The sequence below is a fragment of the Falco naumanni genome, chromosome 10 (genome assembly GCF_017639655.2).
Source record: "Falco naumanni isolate bFalNau1 chromosome 10, bFalNau1.pat, whole genome shotgun sequence".
NCBI classification, from domain to species: Eukaryota; Metazoa; Chordata; class Aves; order Falconiformes; family Falconidae; genus Falco; species Falco naumanni.
The window spans coordinates 20,756,765-20,775,153 of NC_054063.1; the positions used below are offsets into that span (position 1 = coordinate 20,756,765).

The window sequence follows — 18,389 nt, forward strand, 5'->3', positions numbered from 1 at the left end:
GCCCCTGAAGAGCTCCCGTCCTCCAGTGTCTTGGCCTTCCCTCCTGCCTCACAACAGGGAGAGGAAAGGGGGGCCCAAGGAGAGCTGAGCCCAGCTGCGTTTTGGGGAGGCACCGCCTCGGGGTGCTTCTGGGAAAACTCTGCTCCTGCAGAAGCTAAGGTTTTTCTCAGGGCATGAGGAAAGCAGCTCTGGGGAAGGCGTTGCAGGAGCTGGCGAGGCTTAGGATCCTGTGCAAGATGCTGGGACCAAAGGAGGACTTTGGTGTCATGCCAGGACTGCTGCTGGAGCTCCCAGTGCCTGCAATGGCAGCTGGGGTGCTCTGCCAGCAGCTGCTTCTGCACAGTGACACGGTGCCTCTCCAGGGTCACTCCTGTCCTCGCCAGGCCCGGGTGGTGATGGGCAGAGGAGCAGAGAGTCCCTCAACCCAGCCCAACAGCCAGAGCCAAGGTCGGAGCCCGCCTCACCCTTGCTTGGGCAGGAGACGGGCTGGGAGCTCGGCCATGATACTCCATCCCAGGCCACAGCGTGTCAGGGCGGCGCAGATCCCGCACACCCCATGGACGCCCCCGGTCTCAGCTCCTCGCCTCGCCACAACGGCCAAGGGTTGCAGCAGCCACTGCCACCAGCCCCTCCTCAGAGCAGAGACTTTAATCAAAAGGTGACTAAAAAGGAGAGGCCCTGATGCACCGGGCTGTGTTGGTATAAAAGGCCAAGGTTGGCAACCTCAGTGCCAGCAGTCCGTGTCCCCTGGTCCCAGTTGGCAGCACGACACAAGTGGGGGGCTGTGGGGGTGTCCTCTCTGCCAGGGTGGGGGGACAGGCCAGCCCGTGCCCCCGTGCCGAGCGCCACAAGAGGGATGAGTCCCTCCCAGGTCAGTCAAGGCTGTTCCCGCCGGCTGGGGGATTCCCGGGGCGGCGCCGGCACGGCCTCACCGCAAGCTGCTGCTGCTGCTGGCCTGGGAGCCGCCCACCCCTGGGTGCTCCGGGCTGTGCCGGTTCTGCAGAGGAAGGACAGACAGGTATCCCGTGAGACCTCCTGCTTGACAGCAGCATCCCTGGGGAATGGCCACGCGCTGGCTCCAGGCCCTGCGACTGCCAGACGGCCCCTAGGGTGGGCACAGGCTGGGTATCAGGCCGCGGCTCTCCCCACCCACCTTCTTTTTCTTCTTTTCTTTCTTCTTCCTCTTCCGTTCTGGATCCTCCTCTTTCTTCTTCTTTTTCTTCTTGTGATCGGAGTCTGAGGGGGTTTCTGGAGAAACGAGAGGGCTGGATGAGCTGGGCCTCCCTGGGGCTGAAGGGAAGAGGGGACGGCTGCGGCGGTGAAGCGCAGCCCCATACCTGGGGGGACAGGATCCTGGGTGCGGCTCTGCTTGTGCTTGTGCTTGTTCTTTTTCTTGGGTGGCTGGATGTGCATCAGCCGGCACTGTTCAGGCAGCTGGGGAGAGGAGACCAGGGCTGGTCAGGCGGGGCCGGGCACCTCCTGCCCCAGGGGCCGCCCCCCAGCCCTCAGCCCCGGGCTCACCGGGCCAGCGTGGAGGCGGAAGCCCGTCAGCATGGTGCCAGTGAGGGGGGTGAAGGAACTGCCACAGATGGGGGGCTTCTCGATGAGGGAGCGCAGGCTGCTGTTGTCGTGGGAGCCGGGCAGGTCGATCATGCCGGGCAGGTCGGGGAGGAAGTTGCTGAGCTTCTCCTTCACCTTCTTGCCGCAGAACTTGTTGTAGGCGTGCTCCAGGTTGTAGTGCGTGATCAGGTTGGTGCTGCCCGTCAGCTCCGTGGTGCCTGCGCCCGCCGCGGGGGGGGAGATGGGGTGGTGCTGCCGCCCAGCCAGGCCGCCCCATCCCACCGTCGGGGACCCCCCCGCCCCCGCCCCGGGACCCTCGCCCCAGCCCCACTTCCCCATTCGAAAACGAACAGCTTGGCCCCGCCCTCCCGCGCGCGCATTGGCCTGTCGCGCTGTCAGTTCACGCCGCCCTGTCTGCCACTCTCTCCTCTCATTGGCCCGTCGCGCGGCCAGTCACCACTGCGCCCCAGCTCCGCCGTGCCGATTGGCCGAGTGCGACGCCCGCCCCCGCCCCGCGGCCCCGCCCCGCACCTGGCAGCTCCCGCAGCAAGTAGAAGGGGCCGGCGGCGGCCTTGCGGGCCGCGTCTTCGCCCGGCGGCGGCGCAGCGGAGGCGGGAGCCGGAGCGGCCCCGGCGCCCGGCGCCTTGGCGGGCCCAAAGCCCAGGGCGGCGGCGGCGGCGGGCGGTGGCTCAGCCCCGCCGAACAGCGCCGAGAAGTTCTCCATCTTCCCGGCGTGCCCCGCGCGGGGCCGCCCCGCCGCGATTGGCCGAGCGCCCCTCAGGCCCCGCCCGCTGCCCCCGTTGCTACGGGAGACTCGGTCCCAGCCTTCTGATTGGCCGCTTCTCTCCTCCCCCCTCATTGGCCCGCCGCCGTATGGGGAGCGCCGGGCAGCGCCGCTTGCTATTGGCCGGCGGGGCCGCAGGGCGTTCCGCCTCCCGCAGATGAGCGGGCCAATAGGAGCAGGGCGGCCGTGCGGCAGCTGCTGAGCAGAGGGCAAGATGGCGGTGCTGGCGCCGCTGCTGGCGCTGCTGTACTCGGTGCCGGGGCTGTGCCGCTGGCTGGCGCGGCCCTACTACCCGCTCTCCGCCCTGCTCGCCACCGCCTTCCTGCTCGTCCGCAAGGTCCCGCCGCTCTGCCAAGGGCTACCCTCCCAGCGGGAGGACGGCAACCCCTGCGACTTCGACTGGGTGAGGCGGCCCGGCCTGCCGCTGACCCGGGCCCGCTCTGGGCCCGAGCCCGCCCCCTCCCCGTGCTCCCCCCCCCCCCCCCGTGCCTGCGCCCCCTGTGCCCGCCCCGGTGTTCCCCGGGCGGGCCTGGCTCCCCTCCCACTCGTGCAGCCTGCCGGGCTTGACCTGGCTCTGCCGCCCATCCCCGAGCCCCTGTGCCCGGCTGTCTGCTAGGGCTGCAGCCGGCCCAGCTGAGGGAGGGGGAAGACCAGCAGCCGCTGTCATTGCTCTGCCGATGCTCTCCCGCTGCTGAGGGCTCCTCAGGTGCTGGTGAGGGTGGGAGGCCGTGCCTGTTGTGGCAGGGGCAGCCTCCTCCTTGCTGCCTCCCTCTCAAGATCCAGAGGGGAAGGAGCTGCAGGAGGAGGCAGGGAGCTGGCAGAGAGCTGGGGCCAGCAGGGCCTGGCACAGCCACTCATGCCGGTGCCAGGCTGGGCCAGGAGCAGCCTGACTATGGGAGGACAATAGGGCTGTGGTTGGCACTGGTGGCCGCTCCCAGGCTCTGCTGTGGCTGCAGGGTCCCATGGGTGCCTCCTGCTCACACCATCTCTCCTGTCCCAGCGGGAGGTGGAGATCCTCATGTTCCTCAGCGCCATCGTGATGATGAAGAACCGACGCTCCAGTGAGTTGGGGCCTGTGCTGCGGGGTGGGGCTGCTTAAGGGACCTTCCCTGAGAAGCTGAGTGGATTGGGGTCTGGAGGACCAAATCTGGCCCTCCCTCAAGATCTCCCTTGTCTTCTGGGGGGATCTGGTCCCATCTTCTATCCCTCTTTCCCTTCCACAGTCACTGTGGAGCAGCACATCGGGAACATTTTCATGTTCAGCAAAGTGGCAAATGCCATCCTCTTCTTCCGCCTCGACATCCGCATGGGCCTGCTCTACCTCACGCTCTGCATAGGTGAGATCTGCCAGGGGGAGCCCAGAGCACTGGAGGCAGCAGCAGTGCCTCCTTGGCATGGCTTGGCCTGCCCTCAGCACCAGCCGTCCCTACCTGTCCCCTGTGCCACCTGGCTGGATGAGCCAGAGCTCCCTCTTGCTGTGGGGTCAACCTTTGGCCTTTGTTGCTGGAGGGGGCTGCAGGTGTGAGGAGCTTCCGTGGGCTCGGGCTTGGGGGCAGCAGTGGGTGAGGCAGGGCTCAAGGAAGTCTGCCTGCCCCAGGGCTCACTCTGCCGTGGTTCCCCATGGCTGCTCTGGGAAAGGAGGAGCCTCATCCCAAACCCATCCTGGGCCTTCCAGGCACTGGGGGGTGGGGGGGCTCAGGGCCGCTGTTGTTGCAGTGTTCCTGATGACGTGCAAGCCCCCCCTCTACATGGGCCCTGAGTACATCAAGTATTTCAGCGACAAGACCATAGATGTGAGTACCTCCTGAGGGGGGTGCTGGCGGGCTGTGCTTGTGTCCCCTGCTAAGCCCCACACCCCTGCTGCAGGAGGAGCTGGAGCGGGACAAGCGGGTGACCTGGATCGTCGAGTTCTTTGCCAACTGGTCCAGCGAGTGCCAGTCCTTCGCCCCCATCTTTGCTGACCTCTCTCTCAAGTGAGTGGCGCCTGCCGGGGGCCCTGGTGAGTCGCGGGGCCAGGGCTTGCACCCAGCCCTGCAGTCACCCGTGGCACTGGCAGCCATGTCCCTCCATCCTCCCCAGGTACAACTGCTCGGGGTTGCACTTCGGGAAGGTGGATGTCGGCCGGTACACGGACGTCAGCACCAGGTCTGGTGGGAAGACAGCCTGGGCGGTGGGATCTGTGCTGGGGCAGAGTCCATGGGAGCCCCCAGCTGCAGCTGCCCGAGGGTCACCATCAGCCTCTCCCCCTCCCACCGCAGGTACAAGGTCAGCACCTCACCCCTCACAAAGCAGCTGCCCACCCTCATCCTCTTCCAGGGTGGGACAGAGACCATGCGTCGGCCACAGATCGACAAGAAGGGTCGGGCTGTCTCCTGGACCTTCTCTGAGGTGGGTGGGATGTTCCAGCCCGCTGCCCACCCCCCACCCCAGGGCAGGATGGGGATTGGCAGCCAGCCTGTGACCTGGGAAGGGTAGGGGCTGCGGGGGTCCCCGGGGGTGCCAACACTGTCTCTGGGCCGCAGGAAAACGTGATCCGGGAGTTCAACCTCAACGAGCTTTACCAGAAAGCCAAGAAGCAGTCGAAGCCGCGGGAGGAGGGGCCCGAGGAGCCCTCTGTCCAACAGGCGGCTGCCGGGCACCCCGACGGGGAGACCAAGAAGGACAAGTAGAAGCTGCCCTCTGTCATCACCCATCGTCGCGTCACCGTCACCCCGGTGGCACCGGCCCCGCAGGGCTTGCCCGCCCGCTCGGCCCTGCCTGCGGCCTGCTCCGTGGGGCGTGTCCTGGCCCTGCCCCGGGAGAGCGGGGGAGCCCCGGCGGGCAGGACCCCGGTGCCGGCGGGGACAGGCACTAGGACAGACCCCGCCTTCGGTTAACGCTCATCCTCATCGCTGACAATAAACGGTCCGGGTCCGTGTCCGTGTCCGTGTCCGTGTCCGTGGGGGGGCCGGGGCTGAGCGCTGGGGGCGGGGCTTCGGGCGGCGCGCGGCTGGGCTGTGCGCGCTGGTTGGCTGCCGCGACTGCGTCGGCAGCACGGCGGGAAGGGGCACGCGGGCGGAACCACTGCCCCTGCCGGGGAGGGGGAGGCGGAGGTAACAGCGGGCCGGCCCGGCACTTCGCCGTTGCCCCGGGAAGGGTCAGATGGTCCCGCGGAGGCGAGCGGGCTGAGTATGGGGGTGCCTTCCCGGTTCCCGCGGGCTCCGGGCGCCGTTCAGCTGTGATAGCCTCCTACCGCCCCCCGCCGCCCCCCTCCTGCGGCTCACCCTAGGGCACAGCCCGGCGCAGCGCCCCAGTCCGGCACGCGGCGCGGCAGGTAGGAGACGCGGGTTCCGTTCTTCCCCTTCCCCCCCCCCCCCGGCGGGGTTTCTGGGGACACCGCATCACCCTACGTGGCGGGACCCCAGTGGGCGCCTCCCTTTCACCCCCCTTCAGTGGGTGCCCCGGTCTCGTTCCCCCTGCGGAGCCTCGTCACTGCTTCCCCCCCCCCCCCGCCCCGCAGCGGGCTCCCCGCAGGATGGCTTCCCGCGGCAGGAAGCGCGGGGCCCGGCAGCCGCCGGCCGAGGCACTGGAGCAGGCTGCAGCCCCGCAGAAGCGGCTGCGCGCCCAGGGCGAGGGCAGCCCGGGGGTCACGGGCCCCCGCGTCGTCATCGAGCACTGGTGAGCCAGGCGGGGTGCCCTCGCGCGGTGCCGACCCACCCCCGGGGTGCGGAGCCCCTTCCCCAGGTGCTGACGCCCCTGCCCTGTGCTCCCCCCAGCAAGAGCTGACGGGTGTTCGGGCGCACGGCGGCGGCGGTGAGTGAGGCCCTGCGCGGGGCCGTAGCCCACCTCCCCGTGGACATCAACCCCCGGCAGCCGCGCAGGAACAGCTTCGAGGTGTCCCTGGTGAAGGAGGATGGCAGCAGTGAGTGCCAGGGGCGGGGGTGGGGGGCGGGTGGACCCCTTGCCCCCCTGACCTGTCCCCCCTTGCCCCCCTGACCTGTCCCCCCTTGTCCTCCCCAGCCGTGGAACTGTGGAGTGGCATCAAGAAGGGGCCGCCGCGCAAGCTGAAGTTCCCCCAGCCAGAGGCCGTGGTGGAAGCCCTGAAGAGCAACCTGGCATAGAGGTGGCAGCCAGGTGCGTGGGGACAGGAGAGGGACAGGATGGGATGGGGGACAGAGGCGGGATGGGGACAAAGATGAGATGGGCTGGAGACAGGCATGGGATGGGAACAGGGACGGGACATGATGGGGACAGGGGCAGGATGGGACTGCGATGGGATGGGATGGAGACGGGGATGGGACAGGGAGAAGAGTGGGACAGGATGGGGACAAGGACGTGATGAGAACAGGAACCACGCACCACCACCCTCCCCACAGCCAAGCTGGCACTGGCACCTGCGGTGTGAGCATCTATGAAGAGGCGAGATGAAGTGGGGCACACCCAAGAGCCCCAGTCCCGTCTCCGATGCTGCAGCTCTGCCGCAAGCAGCCACTGCCGGAGCCCCTGCATCCCCCTGTGTCCCCCCAAAATTCCCCAATAAAGCTTGGCAGCCCACAGTGAAGCTCCACCAGTGCTAACACTTTATTTCAACGCCATGTAGCCCGGGGCTGCTGCAGCCTCTGGGCCTGGGGTGAGGGCAGCTCTGCCACATTGCCCTGAGGGCAGGCAGCAGCACCAGCCCCCCCCTAGGTGAGGACATCCACCTCCTCATCTGACTCGGATGAGGGACAGGGCCAGACACAGACAGTGCTGGGGGGCAGGCATGGCTCCACTGTCCCTACATCCACCTCCTCCTCATCGGAGTCCCCCAGGGGGTCCCCCAGAGGCACCGCTTGCCTGCAGCCCTGCTGGGGTGGGGGAGGCACCTGGCCCTGCTTCCTCCAGGCCCGCTGTGGGGGAGAGTGCCCACCTGCTTGCCCCAGTGCACCTGCGTGCAGGGGTGGCTGCGGTTCCGTCAGCCCCTTGTCACTCACTGCCACCGTGCTGGGCACAGTGGGGGGCTGCCTCTCCTGCACCACCTCCCAGCACCCCCAGCTCTCCACCTTTCGCAGTTTCATCCGCCCCACAGAGCTGGGCTGCACGGTCCCCTGAGTGCGTGGCCCCTCACACGGGGGGACGGCATTGACCCTGGGCTCAGCCCTGTGACCCACTGTCACGGGGGAGACATGCTGGGGGGCGCGCAGGCAGGAGCGATTGAGCTGCCGCTGGGGTCCCAGCCTGACCAGGCGTCCCTCCCGGAGCTCCAGGGACTCGAGCTCAGTGACACGAAGGTGGCGGGCAGCTGCCAGCACCTCCTGCACCTCCTCCTGTGTGGCCTCCAGCTCAGCGGTGTAGAGGAAGTGCACCAGCTTGCGCAGTGCCCCAATCTTCAGCCCCCCCAGCTCCAGCACCACCCTGCAACCCTGGGGGGGCAGCTTCTGACCCAGCTGCTCCATGAAGAAGGGGCTGCAGACGGAGAGGACGCAGCAGTGGGCCACCACTGCCTCGCCTGCAAAGCCAACAGTGCAGTGGCCGTCACCACCCCGAAGCCCTGGCTGCCCTTCCTGGGGGTTGCGGCTCCTGGGCCCCCAGTTCCCTGAGCCATGCTGCCTGCTCACCTTCAGCCTGCAGGACTGCGTCGCAGAAAACGTCCCCTCGCTGCTGCTGCTGGTGGAGCTGCTGGAAGGCTTTGCGGAGCAGGCGGGTGCTGCGGTAGAGCAGCCTCGGGGTGGCTGATGGAGAGCCCATGGGCACCCTGTGGGGACAGCGCAGAGCTGGGGACCCGGGACCAGCACTCACCATCCCCGTAGTGGACTGGCCAGAATGGTTTGGGACCAGGATGTAGTGGGGCCTGCAGAGGAGCGTGGGCGGAGGCATGTTTTGCAGCGCCCGTGCAGCTGTGCAACAGCCAGCACTGCTGCACCATCACCCTGCAATGCCTGCACACAGCACCGGGCAGCCTGTGCACCCATGCAGTGCCCGTGTGGCACCCCACGGGCCCGGGCACCGGCCACGTGTAGCCACCGGGCCGGGAAACCCCCGGGGTTCCGCTGGGCCGCCAGGGGGCGCCACCCGCGGCGCTCCGCCGGGGGGAACCCGGTGGGCTGGGGGTTTGGGCCCTCGCCCCCCTTCCCCCCGCTGTGGGCGGGCAGCCCCGGGCCCGCCGCGAACCTGCCGCCGAGGAGGGTCTGCCGAGGAGGGTCGGCCACTCGTGGTCCCCTGCCGCGCAGCACGTGCGTGCCTCGTGCCCAACGTCTGGCGTGGCCTCGCCGCTCGCCCCGCCCAGCGGCAGCCTCCATTGGCCCACCCGCCAGCCAATCGCGCTCCGCCAGCCAATGGGACTCGCGGCAGGAAGGGCGTGAGGGCGGGACCGGGCGGGGAGGGGCGGTGTGCCGCTATGGCAGGGCCGGCATCGCGGGGCTGCGGCCTGCACGCCCGGGAGCCTAGCGGAGCCCTCCCCACCCCCCCCCCGCACTCCTGCTGCGACCCTGGCCATCCCCCTTAGCCTTCCTCTGTGCCGGCAGCCTGGCAGAGAAGGCTCATGGCCTACTGCAACATGGCGTTCAGCTCAGGCCTTTGCTGCAGGCAGCCCCTAGGCTTTGGAGCATGTGAGGTGGCAGGCCACGGGCCCGACACCGAGCCACGGGCCCGACACCGTGCTGTGGGCACAACACCGTGCCACAGGCTGCCCCACGCCCTCCCGCCACCACCCTGCAGGGCAGGGGCGTGGGCATCAGCCTGGCCCGTCCAGCCTTCACCCTCGCTCTGCAGGCCCACAGGCAAGGCTGCCAGGCCACAACGCGAGGTGGGAGCGCCATGCTGCTCATGGTCGCTGGCGCTGTGGCACTGAAGCACACAGGATAAGTGACTGGGGAGCGTGCTGTCTGCAAAGCAGCTCTTCTGGCAATGTGGTGCTGGGGTTGGTCAGCTCAGAGCCCTGTGCCGGGCCTTGTTTCAGGTTTTCAAAATCTACTGTGGCCCTGTGTGTGAGAAATGGTGTTTTCGCGGCTCGCTGACGCCTTTTGGGAGGAGTGGGGCACACACACAGCAGGCTTCTGAAGGGGAAGATTGATAGTGGGTGCTTGGGAAGCTGTCCTTCATGCAAACGATGCTGCCTACTTAGTTTGAAAGTATTTTGTCATTTTATAAAGCATCCATTGTAAAAACATCTGCGTCAGTCACTCCACACACACGAACAACAATTATAATAATCCCAGCCTGATTGCCCGGAGATACTAGCTGTTCTTAAAAACAACCAAAGTGGGTGGAAATTTCAGGCGCTGCAGAAGAATAGGAGTCTAGATGACGCTGTAGATTTTAACCTACAAAGTTTTCAAATGCGGTATCATCCCCTGATACTTTCCATGGCTTTGCAGATGGATCTGACATGTGAGGGTGGTTTTTTCTTTTCTCCGTTTTTGCTGCATGCAAAATGGATGCAAAGCAAGAAAGAAAGTGCCTGATGATGGGTCTGGGCCAGTGGCTGCTGAGGTTAGTGGCAGTCTTTCCATTGACCTCGGGTGGTTTGGAGCCTGGCCCTAAATACCGAGGGATACAGCAAAACAAGTAATTTTGTATCAAAGTGCTATCATATGCTCATAAAAATAGAAGAAAAATAGAGATGTTTCCTCCCCCACCCCTCACAATCTTTTGGAATTACAGTGATCGGAGCTGTCAGTTGGAAAGCTTGAATTCACCGGGAGCAGATGGATCCAGATGCTGACTGAGGGGTCTGCCTGCCGATTCCAGAATCCAGCTACCTCTGCGTCATGTTTTTAAATCCAACCCCAGCCTGGTGATCCACCTGCGGGTCTATGTCGGCCCCTGCACCCTTGGTCCCGTCCCTGGAAACTTCCCCATGGGAAGCACTTTCAGCTTCAGAGAAGACCTCTGCAACCCTACAGAAGAGACATAACTGGCCCTGGGACATGGTGGGCTGTCTTGACTTCCACTCTGCTGAGTAATATTTTCTGTCGTGCCCCAGCCATGCTGAGACAGCAGAGTAGGGAGAAGGGGAGTTTATTGAGCAGGGATCAAAAGCAAAGCTGAGAAGAAACCCCCTTCCTCTCCAGCCAAGGCTGTGGTGCAAGCAGATGCTCTGACAGGGAGCCTGCAGGTGGAGGGACATCAGCAGTGGAAATCACCTTCCAGCCTGGTCAGCCAGGTGGGGCAGAGATGTCAAAGGAAAGACACAGAGGCAGAGCGAAGTGAAATTACAAAATCCCAAGGTGCTGATTCAGAGGACTTACCCTCGCAATCAGCAGATGAGAGGCAATGTCCCAACTACTGGAAAGCCTGAATCTTTGGTGCTGGCTCGGGGACAGGACCCACTCCCATCCCCTGTGCCTCTGCAGCCCTGCTGCAAAGAGAAACAGAACACCTGCCCTCACTTTTCTTCACCAGAAGCACCAGTCGTCAAGAGGGGAGAAATGCCTGGCGTCTCCTCTCCTCCCTTTCATGTGGCTTGAGAAATCCCCTCCCAGGCTAGGAGCAGAGGCCAAGGCGTTCACCCGGTCACCTTGCTCAGGCTGTGGAGGAAAGAGCTGCATTTGCTTGTCCACCCCAGGGAGGAGACCAAGGCAGAACTGGGCTCTTCCCTCCCCTTTGTGTCCCTCTTCCCACTCCTGAGGTCATCCCAGAGGCTGGGCTGATAAAAGGGCAAGCAACCCAATGTCTCTCCCTGTCCTGGGACATGCTCAGGGCCACCGGCGGCTCTTCTGTCTGGAGGAGGAACAGAAAGCTGGTTGCTGCAGCCACCTCCTTGGGTGAAGGGGGAGCACACACCCTGCACCCCTGGCGGAGAGCACAGGGGGTTTGGAGGCCCCATGGGCTCTTGAGCTGACAGATGACAGGAGGGACAAAGTCCCTCAGCTCTGGAGGCATTAGTTAGGCTCACGCTGCGCAAAACAGCTCCCACGTGTGCTCCTGTGCAAGGCCAGAGTCCACCCTTGCCATGCGAGCTTCCCTGGCCTACGGAAAGTGTTTTTTAGGTGGAATGTGGCACAGATACTCCTCTGCTAATGGGATGCCGATGCCTTGCAGAGCCTGGAACAGTCACCCCATGGACAGCCTGGTGTGTCCTGTGACAGTGAGTGGGACCGGAGCCCCAGTGGCGGCTGTGGGAAAGGGTGTCAGCCACATTTCCTGGGACTGGGACAGAGCACGCAGTGGGCACAGGGTGGTCGAAAAGCCTGCAGGCCTGCCGGCGGGATGGACTGCCTGTGAGTCAGGCTCAGTCTGTCTGGAGGGCACACTGCCCTAGCAGGGCCATGGAACTGCTTTCGGGCAGCGACACACCACCCTGGGCCCCGCGCAGACAACAGGCCCCTTGCTTTCAGGCTGTTTTAGTATTTCACAGCGGCAACAGTGCTAATCCCTGTCACGCAAAGCCCACTTCTCCGCTGCACCCCCGGCAGCTGCATGTGCTGCCTCTCCCTCCTCGCCAATAGCCTTGTCTGCCCCTAAAATTCACTGAGATTTGATCTGGCAATACCAGCAAACACCCCCACTGTAGATGCACAAAAGAGGCCTTTTATGAATGTAACTTTTACTAGTACCCAAAGCCAAACAATCTATGCTGGAAAAAGCACTGATAGCTTTTTGTTCCGTTGACCCCTCTCTTTAAAGACCGGTGACCATATTTGCTGCCAGAATCTGCTGGCTGAAAAGAATGTGACAGTAGCTCTCGCTGCCACCCCAGCAAAACATGTAGGACCGTGAACCCTTCTGTCCACCTTCTGGTGTTCAGAAGCTGGTTACCTGAGGCACAGCCCCTGCATTACTGAGGTGGGGACTCTGGCAGCTGTCCTTGGTGGGCTGCTGGGCACAGCCCTCGGTGACTCAGTGGATCAGGTATGTCAAGCCAGGTTTATCTCCTGGTGGGATTCACTGGGGAGGAGAAGGGAAGGTAGCTTAGCCTGGAGGTAGCCTAAATGTGCGCTGGTTATCCAGGCTCTCTCTGAAGAGGGAAGAGAGGCCTCCCCACAGGACAAGTCGTGTCTTCCCAAGGCTGCAAAACAGCAGATTCTTAGCTGGTTTCTTTAGGAGAACGGAAATTCCCACCTTGGGTCTCACTGACAGCCAGGACTGTTTTCCAGTGAGGTCCCCTTTTGCTTTTGTTGCTACACTGCAGCACAGGAGCCGCCTCTGTTGCCCTGTTCTTGGGAGGTAGCTCACACTTTGCTGCAGCTGTCACAGAAGGGGAAGGATGAAGGCAGGGGTCCGTGGCTGGGAAAAGAGCTAGAGGTGGAGAGGAAGACGAGGTTGTAAGTAGTGGTAGATCACGGCGGGGCTGGGAGGGAAGGAGATTTCTCTGCACACTTCAGTCATTTATTTTTTTAATTTATTTTGTTGTAAATAATGTAAAAAAATGTAAAAAAATATTAATTTCTGTGCACGCTCCAGTAATATTTTTTTTATTTATTTTGTTGTAAATAATGTAAAAAAATGTAACAAAATATATTATTAATTAAAAATTAAAACATTTGCACATTTGAGCAAAAGGTGTAATAGGAATTTGACAGTTCAGGAGTGCGATGGCGTGCAGCGAGGTCAGATGTCAAAGGCTAGCAGTGGGCCGGTGTGCAGGGTAGGCACGGGAGAGCTGGGCACAGCAGGCAGTGGGCAGGAGGCAGATGTCTCGCTTTCCTCTGACTCAATGCCATGGCGAGCATGTGGAGCTGCCAGACGCTGCTCTGGGAAGGTGTCGGTGTGGACTGTGGACTTGCTTTATTGCTTGGCATCTTCGCATTAGGGCTGAAAAGCTCTGGCAGCCCCAGCTTCCCCCCACCCTTTTAACCCTGGCGTCCGACAGATGAGTCGGTTCACCCCCCTGGTGCCACGCTTCCCCTTGTGCAGGGGGAAGACAACAACCTGTTGGGATTCCCATAGGAAAGGGGCTGCGGAAGTGCCTCGTTATCCTGATTTAGAACAATGCAGGCCATCTCTCTGAACCGCCTGCGCTGGACCTGGCGACAGCAGCCTCCCCTTCCTCCTGTCCTCCACCGCCGAGCAGTACTGATCTCTCTTGTAAACAAGTCGTGTTGCTCTGTTCCGGTGGTAGCTGCGTTTTCTGGGCGTCTCATCTGGATAAGGCATCAGCAGCGCTGTAGGATGACAGGGGACATGCAAGATGTTATTACATGTAATTACTGTAAAGGAGGGCAAATTTTCCCATGCTAGTAACACATCCCTCCTTCCCAGGAAGAAGTGGGGCAGACTCCTCTGCCGCAGTAGTTATATTCAAACAAGAGCATGATCTGCTGCTGGGTGAGCCGAAGCCAGAGGATCAGGGTTCAGCCTGCCTTCAAAAGTAAGCCTGCATTACTGGGTGTTCCGGGGCACGGCTGAATCAGGAGTTGGAGCTGACATTGCACTGATAGACCCTGTCCAGCTCCATCCTGCAGCCCTGGGGACAAGAGGCACTCGCTCAGCTTCAAAGAGACCCGACTCCACCTCCAGCTCAGAGCCAGCAGAGGAGTGTTCTCAACAGTGTGTTTAATCTTTGAAGAAACTGAAGACTTTAAAGGTTGTTAAATTTCTGGGCTGGTCGAAATAGCAACAACGTGGCCACACACCAGGCACAGCGGAAGGCTGCCCTGTGCTTTTTGCACCGGTGGCCACTTACCTGTTGCCAGTGTTCAGTGTCAAGAGCAGCCACCTGCTGGGCACTGTCCCCTGCCACGCATTGGGGCGTCCTGCCTGCATCTCCTACACTTTTAGGCACGAGTGAAGCCTTAGCATGGCTTGCATGCCCTGCTCTTGGCCACCCACCTTCCCTGGGGTGGGGCAGGGAGGCCAGATAATTCAGGTGGTAATAGGGGAGGGTGAGGAGAGTCACCGGGGGCCATGCTTGGAATCCACTTGTGGGCTGAAATTATTTGCCAGCTGATGTGGAACAGACCCATCTGGTGATTCCCACATGCCAGCGCCACAGATTTCGTGCTGCTTTCAACCTTGCTTTGCCAAGAGCGGTGGGTTTGTGTGAGCACGCTGGGCCCACGTGTGCGCCCCCCCCCACCGACAGCCTGTTGTCCAAACAACTCGGGCAGTTGTGGACGTGTCGTGGCAGCCGGTGCTGGGTTGGAGGAGCAAGGTGTCTGTGGTGCTTTTTCCCTGGGGGAGAGCTGTCCCTTCGGAGGTGTCAGAGATCCCTGGGACTGGCAGGTGAGGACTTCTCTTCCCAGAATGAACCGTGAGAGCACCTCTTCTCCCTCCTTGTCCCCAGGATGCGGGGGACGCATCCACCTTCCTTCTTGTGTGGGTGAAGAGGAGGGGAGGGCAGCTGAGGAGTATTTGAGATCCAGGAGCCGCTCTCACTGGACCACAGGGCTGGGAGGGGTCCCAGCATTCTGGGTGACAACCAGGATGGAGGGACACAGGGAAAAGGTCCCAGTTCCCCGCTGTGGGATGGAGGGGAGGGGTAGAGGCCAGCTATCTCTGCTCTTCACAGCCGGTGGGCTGGGCGATCTGTTTTACAAATCAAACATCAGGGAGAGTTTGGGGGTCTCCCTAAACACGCCCTTCACATGCACTGAATCCCATTTCTCCTCATTACACCTTTTTGTGCCACCCTTAGCAAACACCACCCCAGCTAGGGGATTACCTTCTCCAAACATTCGCAGGCTGCAGTGGCCTGTCCCCCCCCCTCCTGACCTCACTGAGCAACCCACCCATATTTACCCCTAGAATCACCCATCCCCACCCAAAACCTTCCTCAGCTCTTTTCCTCTCATCGTTATCTTACTAACAGCTTGGTAGTCAGGAGCCAGCAGGATTGTCCCCAGCGCCTGGATCCCACCAGCCAGGGCCAGAGATTCGCCTTCGGGAGACCTGGATCAACACTTCTGCCGGGTGAGCAGCAGGGAGGGTGGGAAGGGGCAGGCTCTGCACCACTTCCTCGCCCCCCCGGGGAAGGGGGAATGCTCCACCACCGGGGTGCAGGTGCAAGCGCGCACGCAGCGCCCGCCTGCCCGAGCTCAGCTCTGACCCTGTGGCCGTGGAGCGGCAGCGGCAGGCCTGGGGACGTGGTGCTGCTTCCTCGCAGGGTGCTTGCTGCTCACTCTGCAGTTATGTTTCCCTGGTGAGATTAGTTGCGATTGCAAAACTTCACGTTTAGATTTCCTGCCCCCCCCCCCCCCCTCCAGGTCCCCTCCTGCTGTTTCTGCGTGCCAGCAGGGATGGCAGCACGTTTGGTTCAGTGCTGTGGAAGTCGGACAGAGCAGGACCACTTTGCCCGGCTGCCTTGCTGTTCCTGTCCACTGTGACAGGCACCCTTAATGCAGCCCCCTGCACCCTCCCCGCCGCAGCAATCCGTCTCATCGGTGCTGTCACGCGCTCACACGAGGCCCCCCCGGCGCCTGCAGCCCTTTGGCTGTCCATGTGGCCTTGGCCACAGGACAGGCCTCCCAGAATCGGTCACGCTCCCCTCAATGGGGTCTTCAGGCCCCCCCTGCCCCCGGCTAGACTGACTGACAGCGTATTTCTCCCTGGCTGTGTCACCCCACCTGCAGTTGCCGGTGCAGGAGCCCAGGGGACATACCGCAGGACAGAATCCACCTGGGACAAGCTCCTGGGTTCAAGGGCCAGCTGGGGGGCTCGGGTGCTCCCCCGGGGCGAGCGTTGGCAGGGCTGCACCCAGCACCGGCCCTCTGGAGCCAGAGGGACGAGGTGACCCCCGGGGTGGGCCCGCAGCCCCCCCGCAGAGTCCTGCTGCTGGACAAATGCCACCCCGGATGAAGTCCCATGTCTCCCCCTGGCTCTGGCAGGACAGTCCGGGGAGGGGGCTCTGCTCTGCAGGGGCTGGGCTGTCCCCAGAGCCCCTCACCCCCCGACCCCAGTGGCAGACCCCGAGCCTGGGGAGCAGCTCAGCCTCCCCGATGGGATTCCCCGGGGCAGCCTCCCTGGAGGTGGATCCCACCGGAGGGCAGACCCCTGCCTGGGGACCGTGTCCCCTGGGGCAGCGCCCAGGGTGATGGACTGCCCCAGGACAGACCCCACGGGGCACAGACCCCACCCGGGGCAGACCCCCAGGGCCGCCCCCCCTGCGGCGGCCGCCATGGCCAGTCCGTGCGGCCCCGCGCTCCGCCCACGGCTGGCGCGGGGGGCGCTGACGACAGGGGGCGGAGCCGCCCCGCCCCTCCGGAGCAACTTCCATTTTAGGTGCGGGAGCGGCGCGGGGCGCACGGCGCGGCCAGGCCCGACCTCGCTCCGCTGCGCCCGCCCCGGCCCGCGCCGCCGGACCTCCACCCCTCGCCCGGCGCCGCGCCTCTCGCCTCGCCGAAGCGGCGGGTCCCCGAGGAGCGGGCCGGGCGGCCGTGCTGCCACCGCGGGGAGGGACCGCCCACCCTCCCCCCCGCCCGCCGAGGAGCCCGGCCACGGTGAGTCTCGCTCTCGGCGGCGCCGCCGCCGCCTGCCGGGGGAGGCCGGTGCGGGCCGGCGCCTGCCGGGCGCCCCACGCCCTCGCGGCGGGATGGGGGGGCGGGGCGGCCGGCGCCCTCCCCGCGGCCCTCTCGGCGGGGTCGGCGCCCGGCCGCTGCTCCGCTGCCGGGGCCGGTCGGCGCCGGGGCCCCGGAGGCCAGCGGCTGCCGCCCGGGGGCGGGGTGCCAGGCGGGGCTGCGCCCCGCGGGACCGGCCGGGGCGCTGGCGGGGCCCGGCCCGCCGGGAGCCCGCGGGCAGCGACACAAAGGCGGCTGGGCCGGGCGGCCGCCCCGCTCCGCTCCCCGCCCGGTGCCGGCTCGCCGCCCCCGCCGCTCTCCCATCCCGGAACAAAGGCAGCCCGTGTGCCAGCTTCCCACGGCCGGCACCGGCGGGGCCCCTCCGCCTCCCTTTGTGCGGGCGGCTGGCTCTCGGCCCCACCGCGGGGTCCTCGCCGGGGCTCCGGCCCTGTCCCGGGCTCCCTGCCGCCCGGCCGCGGGCGGGCCCGGCCCCCGGTGCGCCCTTGTCCGCGCCTTTGTTCTGGCGGGGCCGGTGTGCCCGGGGCGGGCGAAGCGTGCGGGTGGGGCAGGCGGCCGCCCGCCGCAGGGCGCGGTAACGGGGCAGCCGCCGGGCAGGGCCGTCCGGCGGAGCGGCGGCTCAGCGGGAGCCCTCGGAGAAGGGGCTTGGCTTGGGGCGAAAGCTGCGGTGGCCCTCGGTCCTGAGGGCTGGTGGCATCTGCGGGGGGCGCGGCAGGGACACCTCCGCTGTGCCCCTGGGCCTTGGGGCGGGAGCCCGCACAACAAAGCTTCCCCCGATTGTCGGGGCCGGGGGGGCAACGGCTCGGTGCCCGGGCGCTTCCAGGGATCGGGTGAGGCCGGGGGTACCGGCGCGCCATCTGGACCTGCGGTCGGGCCGAAGGCTGAGCGGGGGCTGGGCCGCAGGGCTGTGGCACCCGGGCTTGCGGGGGCTTCTGCCTGGCCCCCGCTCAGCCGGAGCCGAGCACCTGAGGTGTGTGTGTAGCCTCGTGGTGGTGTCCAGCTGCAGCTTCCTGCAGTTCCACCTGACGTCCCCCTGTGCTGTGCGGATGCTTTTGGGCTTGGCTGCCCAGTTCTTGGTGTGGAGTTAGGACAGGCTTGTCCTCGGCTTTGTAGGGAGCAGGGAAAGCTCAGCACCTCCAGGACCCGATTGTGTTGGGAATCCCGTAGTCAATGAGCCCGTATTTGAAACTTTCATTCCTGTGCCTTGCTCTTTCTTCTCTGAGAAGGTCTCCTGAACGTGGTGAGGTGTGGGTGGGTGGCTGGCTGGCTGGTGACTCATAGACTCTTGTCTCCAGTGCCCGCAGTGTGCACTCTTGTGCGTGATGGATCTGCAGCGCCTGCCGGGGCCCTTGCTGGAGGAGCAGGGCAGCGTCCCCCAGGCCTGCAGGAAGCCACGGGCTGGGAAGAGCATGAGCAGAGGAATTGTTAGTCTTCCCCATGTTTACCTTGCTTGCTCCCAGTGCTTTTCTTGAGGCAGGTTCTCTTACCTGTCAGTGTTTACTTGTGCACTCTAAAGAGAAAAAAAAAGGCAGTTTCTAAAATAAACTGTTCTCCTTCCACTTGATTGAACTTGGCTGGGACTCTGTTGCATGCAAACGACTGTCCTTTGTTATGTGCAGCATTTGCTGGAATCT

The 18,389-nt window shown here is 64.2% G+C and overlaps 5 protein-coding genes across 8 annotated transcripts in view; 3 read left to right on the top strand and 2 right to left on the bottom strand.

The window, feature by feature from the left end:
* Positions 1–633: 633 nt before the first annotated feature.
* Positions 634–2,319, bottom strand: MED19 (mediator complex subunit 19). The gene is made up of 5 exons (XM_040608686.1): positions 2,092–2,319; positions 1,522–1,778; positions 1,338–1,434; positions 1,154–1,248; positions 634–997 (listed from the first exon to the last, which is right to left on the bottom strand). The coding sequence occupies exons 1-5, from the start codon at positions 2,282–2,284 to the stop codon at positions 929–931; spliced, it is 711 nt and encodes a 236-aa protein (XP_040464620.1). The 5' UTR covers positions 2,285–2,319; the 3' UTR covers positions 634–928.
* A 200-nt stretch (positions 2,320–2,519) lies between these two features.
* Positions 2,520–5,257, top strand: TMX2 (thioredoxin related transmembrane protein 2). Its single transcript, XM_040609422.1, has 8 exons — positions 2,520–2,747; positions 3,345–3,405; positions 3,568–3,681; positions 4,061–4,137; positions 4,211–4,317; positions 4,424–4,489; positions 4,603–4,732; positions 4,867–5,257. The coding sequence occupies exons 1-8, from the start codon at positions 2,559–2,561 to the stop codon at positions 5,011–5,013; spliced, it is 891 nt and encodes a 296-aa protein (XP_040465356.1). The 5' UTR covers positions 2,520–2,558; the 3' UTR covers positions 5,014–5,257.
* A 158-nt stretch (positions 5,258–5,415) lies between these two features.
* Positions 5,416–6,880, top strand: SELENOH (selenoprotein H). Of its 2 annotated transcripts, XM_040609518.1 has the most exons (5): positions 5,416–5,657; positions 5,858–6,001; positions 6,100–6,245; positions 6,344–6,457; positions 6,700–6,880. In XM_040609518.1, the coding sequence occupies exons 2-4, from the start codon at positions 5,859–5,861 to the stop codon at positions 6,442–6,444; spliced, it is 390 nt and encodes a 129-aa protein (XP_040465452.1). In that variant the 5' UTR covers positions 5,416–5,657; position 5,858; the 3' UTR covers positions 6,445–6,457; positions 6,700–6,880. The 2 variants fall into 2 exon arrangements, with proteins under 2 accessions (XP_040465452.1, XP_040465450.1); XM_040609516.1 differs by having other exon boundaries at positions 5,416–6,001.
* Positions 6,881–6,920: 40 nt separating this feature from the next.
* Positions 6,921–8,433, bottom strand: BTBD18 (BTB domain containing 18). Its single transcript, XM_040609515.1, has 2 exons — positions 7,921–8,433; positions 6,921–7,811 (listed from the first exon to the last, which is right to left on the bottom strand). Exons 1-2 carry the CDS (start codon positions 8,177–8,179, stop codon positions 7,009–7,011), a joined length of 1,062 nt encoding a protein of 353 aa, XP_040465449.1. The 5' UTR covers positions 8,180–8,433; the 3' UTR covers positions 6,921–7,008.
* Positions 8,434–15,055: 6,622 nt separating this feature from the next.
* Positions 15,056–18,389, top strand: part of CTNND1 (catenin delta 1) — a 32,371-nt gene continuing 29,037 nt past the window's right edge. The window contains exon 1 of one of the 3 annotated variants that reach the window (XM_040608385.1): positions 15,056–15,154. The gene's annotated coding sequence lies outside the window, so the exon portion shown is untranslated. Of the gene's footprint in view, positions 15,155–16,487; positions 16,681–18,389 lie in introns of those variants that run through there. The other 2 variants (XM_040608391.1, XM_040608384.1) reach the window with 2 other exon arrangements.